Raw genomic sequence first — 21,451 nt, 5'->3', positions numbered from 1 at the left:
ACCTTCTCCTTTTTTTTATTCTCTCTCTCGATCTCTGCCTTATCTTTGAAACGGCCCACGGCCCATGACCGTAGTCCAATCTTGATTAGAATTCGTGCACTGAAGATTGCCGCCTCCTCCAACGCGTTCACCCTTCCTTTGTTTACCGGTCTAATATACACTTTCTGGCTCCGGAACATATTCCACCTCTCCCGCAAAATGGCACCAGTGCAGCCCAATATCATTTTCATCATGGCGGATGACCACGCAAGCAAAGCCATCGGCTGTTACGGTGCGAACATAAACTCAACCCCAAATCTCGATCGAATTGCAAATGATGGAATGCGCTTTGATCACTGCTATGTCACCAATTCTATTTGCACGCCAAGCAGAGCCAGCATCCTGACGGGGACGTACAATCATGTCAACGGAGTTGTGACATTGGACAGCAAGATCAACAAGCATCTCCCCAACGTTGCGAAGCACCTTCGAACTGGCGGGTATCAGACTGCTATGATTGGGAAGTGGCATCTCGGAGAAGGTACGGATCATGAGCCATCAGGCTTTGACTTTTGGTCAGTTGTGCCTGGCCAGGGAGACTACTTTGACCCAGTCATGATTGAAATGGGACAGAGGAAGGTGTTTCCCGGTTATGCAACGGATGTTATAACAGACCAAAGTATCGACTGGATAAGCAACCGTCAAAAGGACAAGCCGTTTTTCCTTATGTGTCACCACAAGGCGCCTCACCGATCATGGGAATGCGATCCAAAGCACAGACACCTCTACCAAGAAAACGTCAAAGTCCCAGAAACGTTTGACGACGACTACAAAACTCGAGCTCTGGCCGCGGCTCAGGCCAAGATGAAAGTTTCTACAGATCTCACTTATCATGACCTGGGATTGGTTCAGCCGGACGGAGGATCCGAGGTTGGCGAATTGCTTGTGCCAAACCGCCCCGCCTTCAATCAACGAAAGGTCCCTTATCTAGAAAACGTCACACAGATACGACTCATCGACAAGGATAGTGGGGAGGTGTTCACCTTCAAATCCCAGGATGAACTGCAATACTTTAAATACCAGCGATACATGAAAAGGTATCTGAGGACGATAGCCTCTATCGATGATAATGTTGGACGAATGCTCAACTACATCGATTCGGAAGGGCTTGCGGAAAACACTGTGATAATTTACACATCCGATCAAGGATTCTTCCTTGGTGATCATGGTTGGTTTGACAAACGTTTCATGTACGAAGAGTCTTTTCAAATGCCGTTCATGATTCGCTACCCGGGAATGATCAAGCCTGGCACGGTATGCAAAGATATTGTGTGCAATGTCGACTTTGCAGCCACCTTTCTTGATCTCGCAGGACTTCCGGTTCCGTCTTACATGCAGGGACGGTCATTTGCGAGCTTGTTGCAAGGTACGACGCCAGAAGACTGGTCACAAGTTGCGTATCACCGCTACTGGATGCACCGTGATACGATTCATGACGCACGAGCACATTATGGAGTACGGAATCAGCAATACAAGCTGATATATTGGTACAACAAGGGTTTTGGACTCCCTGGATGCCAAGATGGCGGAGAGGAGACGGAATGGGAGCTGTTTGACTGTGACAAAGATTCACTGGAACTGGTGAATATCGCCAATGATGGACAATATGCGGAAATTCTCAGCCAGATGAAAGCGGAGCTCGACCACAAAATGGTGGAAATTGGTGATGAGCCGGAGCATTATTTGATCCCGGAAAGAATGTGAATAGATTCCGATAAATATGTCCAAATATCGCCAGTCTCTTCCAAGCTTAAAGTACAAATCTCGGCCTGGGCTTTCATGATTTTCTCAACTATTCCATTGCAGAACGGCCACGCGACACAACGCATTTCCCCACCGTTAAAAGCTAGATTTTAATATCTTTACAGGGCAAAGATTACGTAGAATAAAAAAGGATGATTATTTTAATGCAATTTCAACACTGCAAGAGAACATCACTTGCTCACGATGCCCAACATACGGAACTTTGGTCGACTTCGACAAAAGCTGCTAGGCGACCGTGGAAACGTTGAATAATGCAGGACTTCATCACAAATTAGTAGTTCGGGGGGGTAGTTCCACCAAAAGTACTGCAGTTATTGGCGAACTGAGCATCTCCAGGTGATGCCAGCGCCAGCATACAGGCGCTGTAAATCAAAGTCCATTTCACCGTGTCGACTCGGTCAAAACTAATTTACCACCCAATTTCTCAGCACCAGCCACTAGACTTATGTGCTATATACCCTCTTCTCTCCTGTCCCACGGTGCGGTAGTATATCTGTCAATAGGTATCTGCAATTGCTTTCCTTCTCTCTTCTCCAAGTATATTTTCTCGAATCCCTTCAACCGACTTTGAAGACGCTGAATCTTGAGGCTACTGGACGAGGAACGCGAGATATAGAGTATTACAATCTCGGCGCCGGAGTGTTTGCCGGCATTGTTGATCGTAAAAGCAGCTGCTGTGTCAGTGGCCGTAAGATCACTCAGAGTGAAACTAGTGTAACTGAGACCATGACCGAATGGGAAAGCGATTTCAATATTGCGTGCTTCATATCATCTGTATCCAACGAAGGTACCCCCTCCACATACTACCGTCCCTGCGCCACTGCTAAAATATCTAAACGTCGGTGTGTCCTCTAGTCTACTTGGGAAAGTTAATGGCAGTTTCCCACTCGGATTGGCAACTTCAAAGATGACAGAGGCAATAGCTGCTCCTACTTCACTACCACCAAACCAGGAGCGCAGAAGTGTACTTGCGCTACAGACCCACGGCATGGCAAATTATGTGCCAGATTAGGTAACGATTATAGCATTGGGCTGTACGGCAAGAATGGCACTGGACTATGTTCCGAGTGCAGCAGCTCGATTAACGACACGACTGCACACTGCGTATATTTGCAAACATAGAAGAATCCGCTTGCCCAGAGTCTTATCAACGCTGCGAACAAAGCTGAATCCATAATGTAATAATATCAATTTATTCCATCTCCTAGAAAGTGGTAATGGTAGGTTGCGCTAAGATTGACCCCCGACCCCCAAAATACCCCTGAGCTGCTAAGCGAGCGAGGGCAGAGGCCGCTGGCCTGCTGCCCTGTTGCATTGTACCGCTGTGGCACAGCGCATTAAGTATTTCGTAGACTGAAGTGGCGTCATTTTTTCTTCGACTTATATTTCTGCTGAGGGAAATCCTAGCAACAACCAATCCAAACACGATTTGTTGACGCGCCAAAACTCGCTTATTGAAGTCGTGGAAACACCGAGCACTATTCATTATCTGTAAACCGCGAGTCGTGCTCCGAAGCCCTAAAATATTACTCTCTGGATTTCGGAAGTACGCTGACCTTTTCGTTGCTAGAGAAGGCGGTGAGGCCAAATGTCTAGATTAATTGGGAGGTGTATAGAGCGGTTTTGGTGGAGCGGGGTCCTTTGAGGTACCTCCAGCTTACTTCGAATGATTTACGGGAGAAGTATGCGAAGGATAAGTTGAGGTTTCTGGCGCGTAATCTGCAAAGTGGGGCTCTGGAGTGGCATGTAAGGAGAATATGGCCTAATGGAGTTGATTTCGAGGAGGGAGCGTTGTTTTTATTATAAGGCAGTGTTTTATGAGGAGATCGGGGAGAAGAGTATGAGGCTAGAGGAGAGGATAATGATGCATATGAGGGCGCGTATAAAGATATTGTTAATGTTGTAGTTGCGGAGAGGCAGAGAATTGAAGAGGAGATGGCTTTGGTTTTGAAAGTTGATGGTCAATGAAGCACCGGTTGCGTCGATCCTTTGGCTGTGAAGTTAGTTCGTCTTGTACAATGAAGAGAACCGTGGGGTGTTCAGTGTTCGTGGAATAATTCGCTTTTGGGACATCTTTGTTCTGGCTGAATACATAGTTTCGAGTTCTATCCAGGTCTTTTGATGTCGAAGGACAATTCTAGTTGTCTGGTCCAGAATTCCAGAAGCATCATGACTCAGCGTCACTGGATTGCGTGTGGGCACTCCGTTATTTCAGCTAACAATGGAAGCACAAAGAGGTATCTCGTTAGTTGTGTGACTGTGTCACACTCTATCTCACTTCCTCAATTCCTCACATCTGGTAACCATTTCCCGACGAACCGATCAACACAATCGAGTTTCTTCACGAAAACTACACTTCCCGAAATCGAGTCATCGCGATGCTTCCAAGCACTAATCAAGCCACTCTCGAAGAATTTCCCAAATTCAACAAGCTTCTTCCCGAAATTAGGCTGCTTTCTGGAGGGAAGCCTGCTTCGCTACCCCCAACCTCGATATCACTCACCATCTGGGGCCAAGCCTAACCCCGAACCCTTGGCACTAAGATCTCGCTGGATGTAATGGCTATGGACCCGTTCTTCACTTATCATTCCAGATGTCGTCCTCCCGCCATCCTATATGCGAACGGAGAAGCTCGAGCAGAAGGAATGATGTGGTATTATTTGAATTCGGATTGACTATCGACATAATCTCAGAATATCACTTCGCATTGCCACCGACGGTCTACATCAACTGGCAAGCCGATGGAAACTATCTCATGGACAGTGGTGGCGCTACAGCGATGGGTTTTTTCTCACTTCAAAACCTATACCAACTTTTTACAGCGAACGGACTCAGACTCATGGTTCGTAATACCCACCGGTTTTATTTCCAGAAGCGAGAAGGTCTCAATGGGCCATATAAAACCATTTAGGGCATTTATTGCGGAAGTAGATATCACTAAAGGATTTGATTCTATTGAATTCTTCACCAGCCGTTTACATTAGCTTTCCTATTTGAGAGGTTAGCTCCGAGGAGATACGCCTCCCAGACTCCAGTATGAAGGATGCTGGACAGATGGCAATGGAGGACTCTGAGCAGGAAGGAAGTAAAGGAGACGATGCAGGAGAGGGCGAGCACAATGGTTCAACGCATCGCCTCTAGGTGAAGTTGTGTCGCATAGTATCCATAATCTACATTACCAGGGATCTACTTGTGTGGGAGTCAAGCAATGTACTCTTTGCTGAACCATCATATTCTGGTGTTGTGAAGTGCTTTTATTAGGCACAGCCAACTTGTGGGGGCTGGCAGAACACAAAAGTCAATGGGTGTTGAGACCAGAACAGGACATGAATAAGAGTTGCATTACCCCTTCTGAGTTTCCCAAGCATCTGTGACCAATTTGAGACCCTCAGCCAACCACGGATGTTTCATTCCAAACGGAATACTAACACCATGCTCTCCCGGTTGAACAGTGAGTACAACTTTCGCGTCAGGGTCCTTCTCAAGCAATAACTTTGCAAACTTCTGACTACCTTCCACAGGCACAATGGTATCACCAGCGCCGTGGATAATAAACAGCGGGGGGAGTTTGGCCCCGGATTCTAGTCTTCGGAGGGGAAACAAGCGAGGCCCATTTCCAAAGAAATGCAGAAATCTTCCTTCTTGAATCAGCGCGTTGATGAGAGGAGACCGCGCAAGAGTCATGTCCGAACTAGCTTTGTTGACATTTCCAACCGACGCGAGATGTTGATCGACTAAGCTTGGTGATCCCAGTGGGATATCATTGCCAACACCGGCAAAATGAGGTGATTCTAGATCGAGGGAGGGAAATTCTGCTATACAAGCTTTGATTTCGTCCGGGTGGCTCATTGCAAATTGAATGCTAAGGTAGCCTCCTAAGAAGGTTCCAGCCCATCCCGTTCATAAAGGAGGCGAGGCATTTCGGACATACCTGCACTATCTCCCTCTGTGATTATTCGATCCAAGTCCGCCCTTAGACCAACGGAGAAATCATTCAGTTTCAGCTGAATCCCAAATTTCATCCAACGCCACAAGTCGTCTAAATCTTCCAGGATATCTAGCCCGCTGGACTCTGGCAAGAGGCGATAGTTTGGGGATACGATGATTGCATTTTTCGCAATAGCTAACTCAAGGAGCCATTGCGGGAACCACGGTTCAAAGAGACTTGACCCACTGACCTGAGGACTTGGTCAGTATTCTGGTTCAACAACGACAAGGTATGGACATTTTGGCTTGCACTTGCACATAGGTTCCACTTACATAACCGCCTCCATGGAAACGTAGAATAACAGGACGTAAGCCAGCGGTCAATTTTGATGGTATCAACAAGTCCACTACAATGCCTTGGCCTGCAACCTTTTTGTAGTCAGCGCTGATGATTGTGAATTTGTCGAATTTTCCCATCGTGATTTGAGTGTTGAAAAGATGGTCAATGAAATAGGAAAGAAAAACTGGCTTGGAAATATCAAAAATAAGTTTAATTTGCAGCATGACTAATATTTACGAATTTAGCCTGTTCGTCAAGGGCGGGGCAGGGAGCATCCTTTCTGCAGATGAAATAGCCTGCTTTTTGTTTGCGTTTGGAAACAACCCCGAATTTGATCCTAATATGCTATGGATACGTTAAAGAGTTGAACGGAATGACAGAAACCTAGTAGATGAACTTGAGAGGTCATCTGATACTGTCTTTGCTGCTGATTGGTTGAGAAGTGTGTTGAACTAGCTTAATAATAAAGCTAGGGTCACGTGCTTGCGATGTAAACCAAGTAAACGATACTGAATTGACTGCTGTTCTACAGTGGTAAGTAGCCCGTATATATAGCCCTGAACCCCCCTAAATCACATGCACTAAACCCCTAAACCTGCTGAGCCTTTTACCTATGCCAGCTGAACCAATTCAGCTTTACAGGGCATACTACAAGGTATTCTAGCTATACAGGGTATTCCAGCTGGACAGGGTACTCCAGCTGGACAGGGTACTCCAGCTGGACAGGGTACTCCAGCTATACAGGGTATAAAGCCCCATGGCGTTCCGTCCCAGGGCTTACTAAGCCTATTAGGGGCCTCAGGCCCCTAATTTCAACAAAGTGAAGTAGAAAGTCATGTCACGTGACATGGATTTTTCCAATTTCGTCAGCTTTCGCTCGAAATATCATGGTGATATTGAAGGTTCTGTCGATGAAGTTTTCCAAGTTCCAAACTCGTCCAACGAAGGGGGATCAACTCCATTTCGCTGATCGCCACGGAAAAGTTAGCCTTCCGAACACACTATATATCCGAATTTTCTCCGACTTTGCAGACTCAACGATTCTAGAAATAGAGTGACAGTTTCCTTCTCAATTCATAGCATATATTCCCATTATATTCCCCTCGGTGTCAACGAATCGGGCAACAGAACCCCCAAATGGACCAAAGCTTGTCTTTCCAGCATGTGTGGAGCCGCCACTTTTCGCAATGAGATTCAGAGATTCCTCAATATCCTTCACGGAGAAAACGGTATGGGCGCCGATATGGCTAACTGAAGCTTCTGTAGTCTTGGGTTCATCCGTGAGGAAGAAGCATCCATAAAGAGCACCTCCTTTTGTGAAGAAGTAAGTCTCCTTGATACCCTCGAGTAGCGAAGGGCTGCCTGTCTCCATGCATTTCCAATCGAACACAGACGAGTAGAACTTGCGGGCACGGCTTGGATCGGTTACGGGGATCCAAATGCCAACTTTGGTATATTGGTCATTGGAAATCTAGTGCAAATGTAGCATGTTAGACACGCGTGTTGGTACAATAATTTGAGGGAAGGGGCCAAATGAAGACTTACTTCGGCAGACATGATTGTAAATCAGGGAGCTCTGAAGCTAGAGGGATAGAAGAAAGTGTGTTCGAATAAAGTTGCTGAGTAGCTGCGGGATGAATAGGATACTGGTTGGTTATGAGATGGAGACCCTGCTCGTATGGACCGGCTTTAATCGACAACTTGAGCAGTGACCCGTCCAAGGAAGAAAGTCAGAAGATATTCCTGAATAAGGCTCAGGAGTAACTCACAAGTTCTAGTGCCGTGGCAGGGGACGAAGTTGCATATGTGTCCTCAGGAAAGAGGTGCAATCAGACTTTCAAGCAATCGGTATAACCAACTAGCCGACTTACTTCACAGAATTAAAAACGTCATATCGATCTGAGGAGGATCGCAACGCCACATTTCATGTACCTCGCTGAATCTGGTTCCCCGAAGTCGCCGGAGCGGTCAGGAGAACGGCATTTCATTGGCCGGTAAGATCGTTGCAGCCTACATCTCGTGGTAACGCGCACGTTTCGTGACAGATCATGCCGAAGCAAGACACGCCACGCTCCAAGACAAGCTTACGACCCTTGTTCATCCTGCAGACGCTGTCTCCGAGAGAAAAAGAGATACGAAGAGAAGGCATCGGTTCAGATTTCTAACGACGTTACACCAACTACAAAGTTGCAAAGGTTCAACCATCTGATCGATTCTTCATCGGCGATTGCCCAAAACATTCTCCAGTCTTTGCCATGCATTCTCAACCTCTTCAGAGATATCGACATGAGTAATGAAACCCTTGCCCTTGGGTCCATACCCCGCTTCATTGTCCCTCAGCCTAGGAATTTCACCCATGATCAGGTCAAAGAAACGGCCCGCCTGCCACAGCTCAGACCCTGATACTCCCCCAACCAAGTACTGGAATTCTGAAGCCATCACTTGCACCTGCGGGACAAAAACAGGACAGCTGAGAAACTTTGGTGGAGTTTCCAAGTCACTATATGTCTTTTGGAAAGATGTGACAGTTCTCAACGCCATGGTGGGATCTTGAATGATGATGCACGTTCTTGGCGTAGGCACACCAGCTGCTTCGAGCACTTTCCTCGATTGTAAGGCGTTGGCACCGCAATTGGTCGACTTGTCTTCGATCAGAACTTCGCTCCCGGCTCTGGTGATGGCAGAAACGCCGAAGTATCGTTGCAAAATCTTCTCCAAGACGCGAGCTTCAGGTAAGCCAACAACTTCTACAGCGAAAGCATGGTACTTCGTGCTTTTGGCGACGGCTTCGTAGATAAGTGGGGTGGAATGACCAATACCTCCACAGAGAACGACTGTTTTGGCGAGATCAGGTCGCGATTCTAGGGCTCGGAAGAGCATTTCTGCTTGATAAAGAACTGCCGAGGCACATATGATAATGCAATCAACCGGAGGGTGAGATGGTAGATTTTGAATTTGTTCGTGGGCGAGAAATCGAGCAATCAGATTGATATCTGAGGCCGTGTGTGAATCGGCGGTGAGAAGCATCTGGTTGGACTCTTTGACGTCACTTCACCACCGTAGGTACAGCAGTTCTTGGGAAACTATACACGATTCAAATAGGAGTGTTGATTTCACAGCTGGACGTGCTTACAATAATTTACAAAATTAGATGCACGTCGTTAACATCGGAAGATAGTCAAACTCTAGTTCCCGTTTCTGACCCTAAACTCCGCGCTAGACCGAAGAGTCCTGATTGGACAGAAAAACACTAGTAAACACCACCCCCAAACCCTTCCCGTCTACTTCTATTAAAATTCCAGAGCGAACAATAGACTGATTAGAAGACTCGAGGCTGACAGCCGGACGCTTGTCTCTCTTGTTGACGAAGACTTCTCGCGAGTGCCGGTTGAAGCTGGCCCCTTGCTCAACGCACTGAAAGGACCCCCAAGAGAAGTTGAGGGTGTTATGGTGCCAATTACTTGCGTCCTTGTCCCACCAATAATCACAGTCCCGCCTCCCGCTGCGAGTGAGTAAGTTGTTCTCGATACTGTGATTTGGGAGCCAGGTCGGAGCGTCTCGGTACCAATAACAAAGGCCGAATATATAGGATTTGGCGTGTAGAGCAATTGGGTACTTGTGACACCGCTCGCTCCAAGGACCAACGTGGCCCCGTCAGACGCTCGTGAGTATGTTGTCCATGAGTCCGTAATTTGTTCGCCTGGGTTAAGGGTCTGAGACCCAACGATAAAGTCGCCATTCGAGCCGAGTAAGTAAGTTTTTCCCGCATACGTGACCTTTTGGCCAATAATCAGTGTCAGGCTGGGCAATACAGTAAGACAGTCAGTCATCAGATAAGGATATTTATAAGCTTATTGGCTTATAACGTCCCTGCCAGCTAATTAGCTTAGCTTGAGAAGCTAATAAGTCGCTGATTAGCTATACTTTATATATAATCTCTCATGTGAAAAAGTTAAGTTAGTATAATATTATAAAAACGGGTCTTTATATTATTATGGTTACTACTATAAGGTAACTAATCTTTCCTCTGATTATATAAAGGTACTCCTTTATAATTAGGGCTTATTATTATTTATACTTAGCACTTGCCACGTGAAGGCCGTGGGTAAGGAGAGGCGGAATTTGAGGGGCTTACGGAGAGAAGATGGATTTAGAGTCCATGAGCGACTGCTAGTATCTCTTTGAAAGGCCTGAATGGCACGAGGAGAGGAGATTCAGAGTTTGGTGGACGGAGAGGTGGAGGGGAGGCCGAGTTAAAGTAATGCAAGCGACGACCATTTAACACTATCGGTAGAATAAATCAGTCCAAAGATTTATACGCAATGTCCAAGGTCTGGTGAAGAGGTTGAGAGATTCTGGAATCTCCAATTTACTCACGTTTTGGGTCTTCTGATTTAATCTTCAGACAAATTATTCCACTTTCTCCCATCTCCGTTGTCTCCTTTCCTAATATCCCCCAAATCAAGCACCACAGAAATCGGCACATGATCACTCGCACCCCTCTCCTCAATAGTCTCCCAAATTTCTGCTCCCACCAACCTCATCGAAGTCCCCGTCCCTTTCTCTCCCTCTCCTTCCCCAATGAAACCACGACTCACAATCCCCAAATCAACTCTATCACAACTTCGTCCCCACTCCTCTACCTTCTCTCCATGATAACTATACCCCCTCCTCTCGCTGTGTATCCATCGCCAGCTATCAACACCCCTCAACCCTTCTTCGCTCTCAATAAATAACTCGTTCCACTCTTTCCGATTCCTGACATGTTCTGCTCCCAGTCTGATCCCAGGATATCCGTCAAGAGATAAGCGAGCAATGTTGATATCCCCGATAAGGACCACCTGCCATCCTGCTTCTTGGTGCCGCAACGCCTCAGTAAGCATGAGAGAATGGAAAGTTCGTTTCATATCGTGGCGGCTTCCTTTGACAACACCAGTATTGCTGTCCCGCCATGTATTTGCAGTTCCGTTTGGCCAGTATCCGTTGATTACTATCAATTTCTCCATCTTCCTTCCTGCGCTCTCCCTCTCGCTCCTGAATTCAAGCTCGGTAATTAATACCCTCCCCTCACTGTCCCACTCCACACCCCTGGTGCCCAGCCTCTCACACTGCTCCTCCACATCCTCCCTCACCAGCGTACAAACACCATACACCTTGCCTCCCCACCCTGTAGCATTGAATCTATCTCTCGGCAGTTCGAACGACGCCTTATACCCCGGCGCATCTCCCCCATTGGCGGCTCTCTCTACAGCCTTCCTGGCCATTTTATCCTTCGGTGAGATCTTGACTTCTTGCAAACAGACTATCTGAGGAAACCCATGTCTCCTTAGAAACTTCCTCAACGGTGCCTCCGCAGTTGCGTACTGCCGAGTTTCATCCTCATCCTCAGTTTCGGGCGTTTGCCTCGTGCCACTTCCTGATGATTTGCGGAAGAAAGATTTGATGCTCGGTTGGGTTTGAGGAAGAAGGTGAGAGATTCCATTTATGTTCCAGCTTAGGATCTCAAATCTCGCTCTTCCTTCCTTTCCCTCTCTGGCCTCCTTCGGCGCAGATCTGCTTCTGAGCGGAGGCTCCGATGCTGGCTTCGTGTCGTAATCGTGATTCAGTTTCCGCCGCAAGAGAGGAGGGCTGATTTCTTTCTCTTCTGCACCGAGGCGCTTTCTTGGTTGGGAAGACATTTCGGATAAGGGCGTGGTGGTTGTTGCATGTGATGGTGGTTGGAGGAAGATGAGGTGGGGTGGGGGGGATGGATGACGTAGGACGTGCATGGAAATTTAGCGGGGTGCGATGGCAAAGAGAACCCCCTATATTTTATCACAAAGGGGTTTGTCGAGTTTGAGATTTGTCCTGTTAACTTGTTTGATGTTGTGTTACTGGAGGTTTTTGTCAAGCATACAATAAATGCTTTGTCACATGTCTCGCCGGCAGCGGGTGAGTTGAAAGTGTTATAATGCAGCTCCGTGGAAAGGTGTGGCTGGAAACCTTCAGTAAATACGGCACGCAAGCTCAAAGAAAGATAAATCCGTAACAAATCCATTAAAATTACAACTTTTGCTTGAAGCCACAGCAACCGTACCCTAACACCCTTTCCGTCAATCTACTTCGTAACCGTAGTCGCCACACCCGCCCAGCTGACCAACCCTCCCGCTGCATATAAGTTAAACTCTTTGGATCCACCACACTTTGCTGTGCCAGTGACCTGCGCCCCAATACTGCCGCTGCACACCATGGAGCAAGCCTTCGTGCCGACCAAACTCGTGATCGCGGAGCTCCCGAAGCTGAAGCTCGATCCACCGTAGCATTCTCTGTGATACTCGACATAGTAATAGGGCAGCACGGTCGGCGTTGGTTTGTGCGCGAGCGAGGAGACATATGCTTCACAGAGTTCGGGTGTCACGCTGTTATTGCGGAAGAGGAGGGGGAGCGCGTGTCCAGAAGAGAGGTCAGAGAAGCATCCCATATAGTTGTAGGAGCCCGGTGTGCCGGAAACGGTGGGGGTGGGGTTGGAGGAAGTGGTGATTGTGCTGAATGTTGAAGCTGTTGTGGTTGCGGAGACGGAGCTTGGGCCGCTGGAGGTGGTGGAAGAAGATGTAAGTGCACTGCTAGATGAAGAGAATACTGATGAAGAGGTACTCGCTGACGAGATTGTCGATGAAGAACTCGAGGATGAGCTTGGTGTACTTGTGGAACTGCTGGAGGACGATGAGGATGACGTTCCTTGAGCTGCAGTGCCGACCAACATGACGTCTGAGAAACCACCATCACTCCAGATTGTAAGCATCGAAGAGGATGTGCCAGCCGACTGAGGAGAAAATACCATCGAGATTGAAATCGATGCGCCAGGCTGGATTTGAAGACCAAGAGCAGGGAAGTTGGTAGAGGTGAAAGCGGTTCCGATAACGGTGTTCGGGTTGGAAGCGGTGACGTTAATGAAAGGGGGACCGGTGGTTGTGAGGTCTTGCCAAGCATAGCCAGTCAAAGTCAACACACCTGCACCCTTGTTCGTAACGGTTACTGAGCCGGTCGATGAGCCACCAACAGTCAGGCCACCGAAGTCCACTGTTTTGGCACCAAAAACAATAAACCCACCAGATGCAACGACGGTGGCGGTGAGTTGAACACTCGTCTGCAACGCTCCTGTGCTGCTCAAGATGTTCAGTGTAGTTCCTTCGGCTCCAGGTAGCACTTGAAAGCCTCCTTGTCTGACCTTTTCAATGTTGCTATCCGTCAAGTCAAAAGTAACAGGGAAGGTGAACTGGCCACCGCTGGCTACGGAAGCTGGAATGCCAGAGCATGAGAATGTTCCGAGACCTGTGGTGCAACCTTGGAGATTCAGGGCCGTGCCCGCGGTGCAGGTGACCTGAACAGTTTTGGTTTGGCCGACAGTCACCGACCCGAAGTTAAGGGGGCTTGGTGTGCAGGTAAGAGGGGGAGGTGTACTGCTTCCACCAATCATCATAACGTTGTTTGTAGAAGAGGAATAACAGCGGCCGTTGCCGAATCCGGGTCGTTGATTCTTTTGCAGCCGTCCTGTGGCGGGAATCGAATATGGTACAAGAACTCCGTTCTGTGGAATCGCGTTATATGCTACCAAGCCATTGTTGACATCAGCCATCCAGACCTAAAGGTACGTTAGTAAAAGCTGATATTCGCGCGCAGAAGCCGCTCACAATGGCTGTTCCAGGTTGCCCATTAAGGGTGGTGATTGTCGGAATGGTCTTTCCGGCAAAAGTCAATGCTGATTTCCCAGCTTGCGTGAAGACGGGATTGCCTTGGTTATCCGTGCCGAACTTGTAGGCAAACAAACTGAATCCCGAGGGGGCGAAACTTTCAATCAATTAGCACATAGGCCAAAGAAGGCTGATCTTTTGAACATACTAGATATATCCCCCTTCCAGAGGATAACTACCCACACCACTCAACATCGAACCCGGCGCAAGGATTGTTTGTATCACTTAAAGTGAGTTAGCAAAAAGAAATGAAAAGAGGAAGAATTACCTACCACTATCCGACCCGCCTGGTCCATTGGCGAAACCGCCAAGATTGTCCGCATTCATGATGTAGATTTTGCCACTCTTTCCTCCTGCAATGATGATTCGGCTGACCCCATTGCCAGAGAAAACAGGATCAAGGAGAGCAGCACCGGAAGATCCAAAGTCTCTGTCACCTCCGTTGAGACTTTGGTACTCATATGGCTCGAAGTAGTCAGCCTGAGTGAGAACGCCGCTCGGCGAGACATCGAAGTGGACTGTCACTTGCTGGAGTGTGCTCGTATACTTTTTACCAGATGCGGGTGCTCCACCACCATTATCACCAGCTCCACGTCCGTTGCTGAAGAATGTTAGCAAATATCGAAGTATCTCAGAGTCGACATACCCAGTAACGAAGTAAACTCTCCCGGCTGCCGCATCAGTCGCCATTCCCATGCCACCCATCCAGATACCGGCTTTCCCACCGCCTTGGTTAAGATAATCCAGTGTTTGCGGTTGCGGAGCTCCAGGATTTGCCTCCATAGCTTGAATGTTGGTTATACCAACACCAGGTACTTTGCTCACTGCCACAAACATTCCTGTATAATTGAAATTGTCACAATGACCACCAAAGCCACCCATGACGATATTGCCAATAGAAGACACCGCAGGTCTTTGGAGGACGGTACCGCCAAGGAAGTAGCGAGTGGGGTCGTTGTCGGCGTGGTTACCATCGATAACTATTGGGAACCCGTTGGCATCGTTAAGGCTTGGTAGCTGGACTGCATAGAATTTGTATTGTCCTATGTAAGATCAGCAGTGAGAAAGGTAGATAATTGGGAGCAATCTTCTTGGTGTACCGTTCAAAGTTCCAGAGCCCGTTGGTGCACCGTTTTTATATCCTTTGGAGAAGAAATACATTATATTCGTGCTGCCGTCAATATATGGAGTGCCCGTGATACCAATGGTATTGGGAATGTCACCGCAATTACTGCCCAGTGAAATTAGAAACCCTCTACTGTCATAAGCAACATTCATACCTGTCAGTCGCTGCGAAAGGAGGATCCAGGGTTCGAGAATTCAGAAGTGCTCCCGTTGCTCCATCGACTATCCTAATAATATTCTGATTGGAAACGAGAATAACCTGCTCAGCGTTCGAGCCTGCTGGAGTCCAGGTCAGCGGTTTCGCATAGAATGCCTCGTTCGCGTTGTATGTATTCTTCCATCCTTGCTTGAAAGTGCTAAGTTTGTTGGGGTCCATATTATGGTTTGGCAGGTAGCCAGATTGTGCAGGGTCCTATCAAAATATCAGAATTCATCCCTGGGGGAGCTGTGGGCAATTGCAACTCACAGCATCCTGAAGAGAGTCGGTAGAAGCAAACGAATGGACAGCTCCCACAAAGGCGAGCCCAAGTAGTGCGGACCACTTCATCGCGACTGAACGATGGGCAAAGTTGTAAAGACTGTGATAAATACAAAAAGATTTCGATATGAAAAGAAGCACACTCGGAAAGCCGTAGGGAGAGCGTCAATTATCTATCTGAGGGGCAAGAGTTAAGCGTAATGAGACATTGACAATAATGGCACAGGTGCCAAGCAGCGGTTCTTTTGCAGCTCGAGACAGGAAACGCCCGCCGGTAAGTCGCGTAAACCTCGTGTTACAGATTCGTAATTAGTTGAACGCCATAGGGTGGTTCCTTCCCGTCAGCCTTGTGAGGGAGTGGAGTTCGGGAAATAGGATACTACTTATAGAAATCGTTTTCAAAGTTTAAAGAGCTGGAAGGTCATGCTTTCAATTTAATCCCATGTACTTGCTCGGACCGACATGCTTCTCAGTGCGACCTTGCGCTGACTCCTTTCAAGACTGCTCTCGAGGAGCACAACGCTGGGCGGCGCCCAAAGTGGTGCCAAGCTACCGGCCGAGTTCCCAGGAAATTTCTTTGAAGTGAGATTCTGCTGCCAAGCGATAGGCATGCTGGGAGTGTCATTTTCTGGTGGTTTGGCCCTCAGAGGTGCCGCAAACCAATATTAATCTTCTTGAGGGTTCTGAACAGCATGTCACTCACCTGAAATTATTAGGTGGTCTTGTTTCGCTTAACCCCTGACTAGAGCCGCTAAACTGAGCTTAGCTGCAAAGTCCTTGGCAGCGACGCATTGAGAAGACGTGGTCAAGCCACAAACGCTGTGGTACTTTCTTCTTGTTCGAAGGATGGCTGTGCCTGGCCCCGCGGCTGAGCGTGGGGAAATTTGGAGAGGTCGGAGGTTCGGAGGCAACCCCGAACTACTATGACTAAATGTTCCCTAGCTATGGTTGACCGGATTGACCAAAACCTTCTATAGAAATTTTTGCAATATCGCATTTATTCCTACCACAGTTCACCCCCTTAATCTCTATCACAACGCATCGCACATACTAACCGAGATCCAAGGTCAACGCACGACCAGAGTCAATGCACGGTCATTTTACACCAAAACTCCCGATTTTTGAACTTTAATAAATGAGGAACTAATAACCTAATTAACTTTAAAATTTCTATACCACTAGTATACTATTTTTCAAAGATAATTATAATATAAAAAATGAAAATTTATATAAAAGGCTTCTTTTATATTAAAGCTAAAAACAGAAAATTAGTAATATATAATATTTATAAAATAATTATATAAAAGGAAAGAAAATAATAAATATAATGCTAGGGAATCACGTTCTCGCTTAGCCTTACTCAGATAGCAACTTCTCGCTAGACAGAATTCATTAAGCTTCACAACACACTCAAGATTCCAGCATGCCCAGCATATAATTAATCTTATATTAATAATATATTATTAAGAATAGTTCTAATTAAAAGTATAAATAAAATATTAATATAATAATATAATTTATTTAAAGTTTTAAGTTTTTTAAAAAATATTATTATTAATAAAATAATAGTATTATTTATTAAAAGTTTTAATAAAAACGATTAAATATATTATACTTTCAAATTATATAAAAGAAATATTTACTTTAATAAATAAATAAAATATATTTTATATTTTATTTAAAAACATATCTCTTTTTATTAAAAATAATTAAATAAAAAGTAAATAAAAGTATTTTTAATTATTTTTTCTTATAATATTATAATATTATATAAAGTAAAGAATAAAAAATAAAGAATATATTAAATGCAAATTAATATATAATAGTATTTAAAAGCAGAAATTAATTATTTATAGTATTAAATTATATTATAATAAATTACAAATTATATAACTATTTAATATAAGAAATATAACTATTTTAAGTAGGTTTTATATAAGAAAGCTTTTATTATATAATTTCTTTAGTTATTTCTTAATTTAAGCTTCTTTTAAGAATTTTTAGTATATTATTTAAAAATTAAAGTTAAAGTAAAATTTTATAAGTAATATATAATAATATAAGCTTTTTATATTACATACTTATACTTCTATATATAATGAAGCATTCTTACTAATATTGACTTTGAAGAACTCATATAGATATAATTATTAAGTATTAAATTAAAATTATTAAGGTTTTTTAATATTTTAATAAAAGCTAAGTTTAATATCATTAAAAGTTAAAAATTAATTAAGAAAAAATTATATATTAAATTTTTGGCTTCCTCTCTTTACAGAACTTAAAGAAGTCTATTATTTCAATTAGTAGTTATTTAATAATTAAGTATTTAATATCGAGTATTCGGCTAAACTTGAGCGTGCATTGACCTTGGGCGTGCGTTGACCTTGGATCTCGGTTATATAGTACTTAGAACACCTCGATAAATTTGTCTTAGACCTTTTAAAGATATAATTACTAAGTGCATAGCACTCTCAACGTGTATAGAATACAGTACATAGCACGCGGCACTTACTCTTAGCGCATAGTACTCTCTTAGCGCATAGTTCTCACTCAGCGCACAGCACTCATTTAGTGTATCTCTCAGCGCATAGCACTCTCTCAGTACACAGCAGTCTCAGCACACAGCACTCTCTCAACCCACAGTACTCATTTAGCACATCTCTCAGCGCATCTCTCAGCGCATAGCACAGTACTCTCTCAGCTCAGTACACTTACCCAGCGTGGTCTCAGTACACAGTACTAACTTTAACGTGTTTTAATATGTAAAAGGTACTGATATTAATAGAAGGAGGTCAGCGGCATGAAGTAATAGATTTTACGGCCTTAAATGCAAGGTGAAAATAAGCGAAAATCAGGCATAGAAGGTTTTGGTCGCTATGGTCAACCAGACTAGCTCTTCCTGCCCTCTCCCTCGCCAAACACTTCCCCACACCTCACTGGCTGCCAACTTCCGGCATCTTGTTCTTCCAAAGATCTCGCTGCACCAGCCCACGTCATGCTCCAGTTCCCTTTCAATCGAGAACAGGACATCGCCGCACAGTGCGAAAACGGTAACAACGTGTGATGATCACTCTCTTTCGACCTGTCGCTCAACGTCGCGCACCTATGTCGCACGCATCACCTGTCCCAATCCCCTGGCAAGGGACGGCTGTATACCCTTGACGGTATGAGCTCATGCTACTTCCTTTCCTTTTCTGCCATGACCACTTCGTACTCAGACCGAGGCGAGATCCTCTTCAAGATGTGTATCTTCACGCTATCCATTGTTGCTCGTTGATTAATTCTACTGATCTCAAGGATGCGCACGCTGGGGAAGAAACTTTTTTATTCTCTCGTTCTGTTGAATTCGGTGAGGGGTAGTGGGGCGAGTTATAATGAGGATGGACTGGAGGTAGAGCTGGAGAAGATGGATGCGGACAACACTACGTTGGCAGCACCCATTATTGCAGTTCCCAGCCAACATTGGTATGTCGGACCTTCCCCAAGCCAAGTATGACAAAGCAGACCATCTAACAAGACTGATTCATAGGGAAGGAGTAGACGGCAATTGGTCGACCTTCGAAATTCGTGTTGGCACACCCGCAAACGTCTTTCGCGTCCTTCCCGTCACTTCCTGGCAAGAAACATGGGTCATCTGGGGTTCTGCAGCAGGTCATTGTAATGTGAGCGCTGGGGTATCGCCAGATTGTGGAGATGCCAGAGGTGGTCTTTTCGACAATAACACTTCGAGTACGTGGGAAAATGGCCAAGAACAATTTCTGGGGTTGGATGAGGCGTTGGGATACGATGGGGAGGGCCAATACGGTATGTGTGTTAAATCTTTCCTGGGGGGAAGGATGGGTAGCTTGCTTGAACAAAGACCCTGATGAAATGTGACTAGGATTCGATACCGTGGGCATTGGGTACACGAATGATACTGGACCCACGCTCACGCATCAAGTCGTCTCTGCGATCTTCTCTAATAGTTATTGGTTCGGAATCCTAGGACTCGGGTTTCAACCTTCGAATTTGACAGGATACGGCGATCCACAGGCGAGTTTCGCGGACACCTTATTCTCGAACGGATCGATTTCGAGCAAGAGTTGGAGTTATACTGCTGGTGCATACTACCGGCTGAAGTCCGTGTATGGGAACTTGATATTCGGAGGCTACGATGCGTCGAGGTTTACGCCCAACGGGGTTGTCTTTACTATGACCGGGGATAATCTGAGGGATATTGTTGTTACAATTCGCAATATCACGGCAACCACTGGGCAAGGGAATACGACGCTGATGTCTACTCCCGAGTTTGCGTTCATTGATTCGGCGGTTCCGGAACTGTGGCTGCCCGTTGCGGTCTGCCAGCAGTTCGAGAAGGCTTTTGGTCTTACGCTTGATCAAACGTCCGGGCTGTACTTGGTGAACGACACCACGCACCAGAATCTCATGAATATGAATCCCAGTATCACGTTCACCCTGGCAAACCAAAAGTCCGGGGGTTCGACAATCGATATCGTCCTTCCGTACGCAGCTTTCTACCTGGATGTCAAGCCACCGGTCTTGGTGAACAAGACGTCCCACTACTTTCCTATCAAGCCAACATCAGATAATACGCTCTACACACTCGGTCGCGCGTTCCTGCAAGAAGCGTATGTTACAAGCCACTACGAAAGCCACACATTCAACGTCTCGCAATGCATCTTCGAAGATACAGTCTCCCCACGCGTGATAGCTCTTCCTCCCACCCTTCCTCCCCCAGGCCCAGGCTCCTCGGGCTCTGGGTCCGGATCAAAACACAAAAAGCTAAGCGGAGGAGCAATAGCCGGCATCGTTATCGGCACGCTCGCTCTACTGATCCTGCTCGGCGCCCTCATCTTCGTATGTCTCCGCAGACGAAAACGCAGGCCTGAACCCCCGAGTACTCCGCCTGTTGAAATTGATACCGGAAAGCGAATCGATCAGCCGGCCAGTGGGCAGGTTTCTAATTATGCTTCCGAGGTTGATGGGCAGGAGAAGATTGAGATTCAAGGAAATCCGATTATGATTCCACAGGAACTGCAGGCTGAGGTCCCCCAGGCCGGGCCGAGTTATGTGAGGGGAGTAACCGAAGCAGGTGTTTTGAGTCCAATTCGAGAGCAAAAGACGCCGATGGCGGAGTTGGGTGCTGAAGAAGGGGGACTGGTTGAGGGGCATGGAAAGGGGTATCGAGAACAGGAGGACTCTCCACGAAGTGGCGATGGAGAGCGAGGGTTGGACCATATTGTGAGTCCGAACAGTTATACGATTCCGAGTTCGATGGGGAGGGGAAGGCCGATTAGGACGTCAGAGAGTCCTACAGTTAGTGAAGCCACGCAGAGTACTTGGTCTCCAAATACGCTGGTGCAGAGGAGGGGAAGTAAATTCGAGGAGAGGTTCGGAGACTAATGTTTATTACCAATATGTTGAGACCCCTGGCAATGCGTGTCCAGCTTTTTGTTGCTGTAACCTTACAAGTGCATAAACTAACCACCGCCGAGGGGGGGACTCCCAAAGGTAAGTATTTCGGTTCCCCAAATTCCTCCTGGTGCTCCTTGTTTCCTTTACCCTGTCCGCCAATCTCGAAATCCCCTTCCATTTCTCACGAGAGAAGCTGAATTAATCCATTGATGTTGCAGTCACCCCTCTTACCTTCATTCTCTCAAACCTTGCGCTTGTAGCTTCCCCGCTGGTTGCCGCCATGCTAACTGCACCTACTGAGGGTTATGCAGTCGTGGAAATGCAATGGACTGACGAATATCAAAGTCAGGCATACAATGTCACTGGGACTGTAGAAGTAAAGTTCCTGCTCATCCTGTGATGATTCCTCGACTTATAAAATCTTGAAAGTGGTTGTTTACTTGAAAACCCTTGATCAACGATTAGATTTCCCACCAGATCTGCATCAAAACTTGCAGCAAGATATAATGTAGGTTTCAAGCTACGGTACACTTCATTATGCGCAAGACTGAAAATGGCTTACGGAGGCTATCTCTGCTGTCCTGTAACACCGTATGGTTTTGGTTGAAGCGTTGAGACAGGTTGAATTTT

General features: G+C 46.2%; 9 protein-coding genes across 9 annotated transcripts; 3 read left to right on the top strand and 6 right to left on the bottom strand.

Moving 5' to 3' along the window:
• Nucleotides 1–198: 198 nt before the first annotated feature.
• K444DRAFT_530289 (alkaline phosphatase-like protein) lies at nt 199–1,743 on the top strand (the record flags this gene model as incomplete). Its single annotated transcript, XM_024874889.1, has 1 exon — nt 199–1,743. The coding sequence occupies one exon, from the start codon at nt 199–201 to the stop codon at nt 1,741–1,743; it is 1,545 nt and encodes a 514-aa protein (XP_024736327.1).
• Nucleotides 1,744–5,118: 3,375 nt separating this feature from the next.
• Nucleotides 5,119–6,265, bottom strand: K444DRAFT_613392 (alpha/beta-hydrolase). The gene is made up of 3 exons (XM_024880341.1): nt 6,064–6,265; nt 5,735–5,981; nt 5,119–5,678 (listed from the first exon to the last, which is right to left on the bottom strand). Exons 1-3 carry the CDS (start codon nt 6,205–6,207, stop codon nt 5,146–5,148), a joined length of 924 nt encoding a protein of 307 aa, XP_024736326.1. The 5' UTR covers nt 6,208–6,265; the 3' UTR covers nt 5,119–5,145.
• A 670-nt stretch (nt 6,266–6,935) lies between these two features.
• On the bottom strand, nt 6,936–7,857 carry K444DRAFT_613390 (uncharacterized protein). The gene is made up of 2 exons (XM_024880340.1): nt 7,616–7,857; nt 6,936–7,541 (listed from the first exon to the last, which is right to left on the bottom strand). Exons 1-2 carry the CDS (start codon nt 7,625–7,627, stop codon nt 7,140–7,142), a joined length of 414 nt encoding a protein of 137 aa, XP_024736325.1. The 5' UTR covers nt 7,628–7,857; the 3' UTR covers nt 6,936–7,139.
• A 315-nt stretch (nt 7,858–8,172) lies between these two features.
• On the bottom strand, nt 8,173–9,220 carry K444DRAFT_613387 (uncharacterized protein). The gene has a single exon (XM_024880339.1). The coding sequence runs from the start codon at nt 9,095–9,097 to the stop codon at nt 8,288–8,290; it is 810 nt and encodes a 269-aa protein (XP_024736324.1). The 5' UTR covers nt 9,098–9,220; the 3' UTR covers nt 8,173–8,287.
• A 41-nt stretch (nt 9,221–9,261) lies between these two features.
• K444DRAFT_411500 (uncharacterized protein) lies at nt 9,262–9,981 on the bottom strand. The gene has a single exon (XM_024872614.1). It carries the CDS (start codon nt 9,898–9,900, stop codon nt 9,361–9,363), a length of 540 nt encoding a protein of 179 aa, XP_024736323.1. The 5' UTR covers nt 9,901–9,981; the 3' UTR covers nt 9,262–9,360.
• A 130-nt stretch (nt 9,982–10,111) lies between these two features.
• On the bottom strand, nt 10,112–11,767 carry K444DRAFT_590274 (DNase I-like protein). Its single transcript, XM_024878145.1, has 2 exons — nt 10,448–11,767; nt 10,112–10,354 (listed from the first exon to the last, which is right to left on the bottom strand). The coding sequence occupies exon 1, from the start codon at nt 11,746–11,748 to the stop codon at nt 10,465–10,467; it is 1,284 nt and encodes a 427-aa protein (XP_024736322.1). The 5' UTR covers nt 11,749–11,767; the 3' UTR covers nt 10,112–10,354; nt 10,448–10,464.
• Nucleotides 11,768–12,026: 259 nt separating this feature from the next.
• K444DRAFT_663834 (uncharacterized protein) lies at nt 12,027–15,472 on the bottom strand (the record flags this gene model as incomplete). Its single annotated transcript, XM_024886887.1, has 8 exons — nt 12,027–13,691; nt 13,741–13,897; nt 13,949–14,024; nt 14,073–14,401; nt 14,447–14,843; nt 14,901–15,031; nt 15,081–15,337; nt 15,392–15,472. The coding sequence occupies 8 exons, from the start codon at nt 15,470–15,472 to the stop codon at nt 12,168–12,170; spliced, it is 2,952 nt and encodes a 983-aa protein (XP_024736321.1). The 3' UTR covers nt 12,027–12,167.
• Nucleotides 15,473–15,620: 148 nt separating this feature from the next.
• Nucleotides 15,621–16,334, top strand: K444DRAFT_630197 (uncharacterized protein; the record flags this gene model as incomplete). The annotated part of the gene is made up of 4 exons (XM_024883167.1): nt 15,621–15,677; nt 15,730–15,752; nt 15,904–15,985; nt 16,170–16,334. The coding sequence occupies 4 exons, from the start codon at nt 15,621–15,623 to the stop codon at nt 16,332–16,334; spliced, it is 327 nt and encodes a 108-aa protein (XP_024736320.1).
• Nucleotides 16,335–18,348: 2,014 nt separating this feature from the next.
• Nucleotides 18,349–20,853, top strand: K444DRAFT_613385 (acid protease). The gene is made up of 3 exons (XM_024880338.1): nt 18,349–18,871; nt 18,936–19,210; nt 19,287–20,853. Exons 1-3 carry the CDS (start codon nt 18,705–18,707, stop codon nt 20,807–20,809), a joined length of 1,965 nt encoding a protein of 654 aa, XP_024736319.1. The 5' UTR covers nt 18,349–18,704; the 3' UTR covers nt 20,810–20,853.
• Nucleotides 20,854–21,451: the final 598 nt, after the last annotated feature.

This window comes from Hyaloscypha bicolor (assembly GCF_002865645.1).
Source record: "Hyaloscypha bicolor E unplaced genomic scaffold K444scaffold_86, whole genome shotgun sequence".
Lineage (NCBI taxonomy): Eukaryota > Fungi > Ascomycota > Leotiomycetes > Helotiales > Hyaloscyphaceae > Hyaloscypha > Hyaloscypha bicolor.
This window is presented reverse-complemented; position numbering and strand designations above follow the sequence as displayed.

Coding starts and splice junctions, on each gene's coding strand:
- K444DRAFT_613392 (XM_024880341.1), bottom strand. CDS start 6,207: ATGGGAAAATTCGACAAATTCACAATCATCAGCGCTGACTACAAAAAG. Junction 5,982..6,063: donor GTTTCCATGGAGGCGGTTAT/GTAAGTGGAACC, acceptor CCAAGTCCTCAG/GTCAGTGGGTCAAGTCTCTT. Junction 5,679..5,734: donor CACAGAGGGAGATAGTGCAG/GTATGTCCGAAA, acceptor GAACCTTCTTAG/GAGGCTACCTTAGCATTCAA.
- K444DRAFT_613387 (XM_024880339.1), bottom strand. CDS start 9,097: ATGCTTCTCACCGCCGATTCACACACGGCCTCAGATATCAATCTGATT.
- K444DRAFT_411500 (XM_024872614.1), bottom strand. CDS start 9,900: ATGACTGACTGTCTTACTGTATTGCCCAGCCTGACACTGATTATTGGC.
- K444DRAFT_590274 (XM_024878145.1), bottom strand. CDS start 11,748: ATGTCTTCCCAACCAAGAAAGCGCCTCGGTGCAGAAGAGAAAGAAATC.
- K444DRAFT_613385 (XM_024880338.1), top strand. CDS start 18,705: ATGCGCACGCTGGGGAAGAAACTTTTTTATTCTCTCGTTCTGTTGAAT. Junction 18,872..18,935: donor GCAGTTCCCAGCCAACATTG/GTATGTCGGACC, acceptor ACTGATTCATAG/GGAAGGAGTAGACGGCAATT. Junction 19,211..19,286: donor CGATGGGGAGGGCCAATACG/GTATGTGTGTTA, acceptor AAATGTGACTAG/GATTCGATACCGTGGGCATT.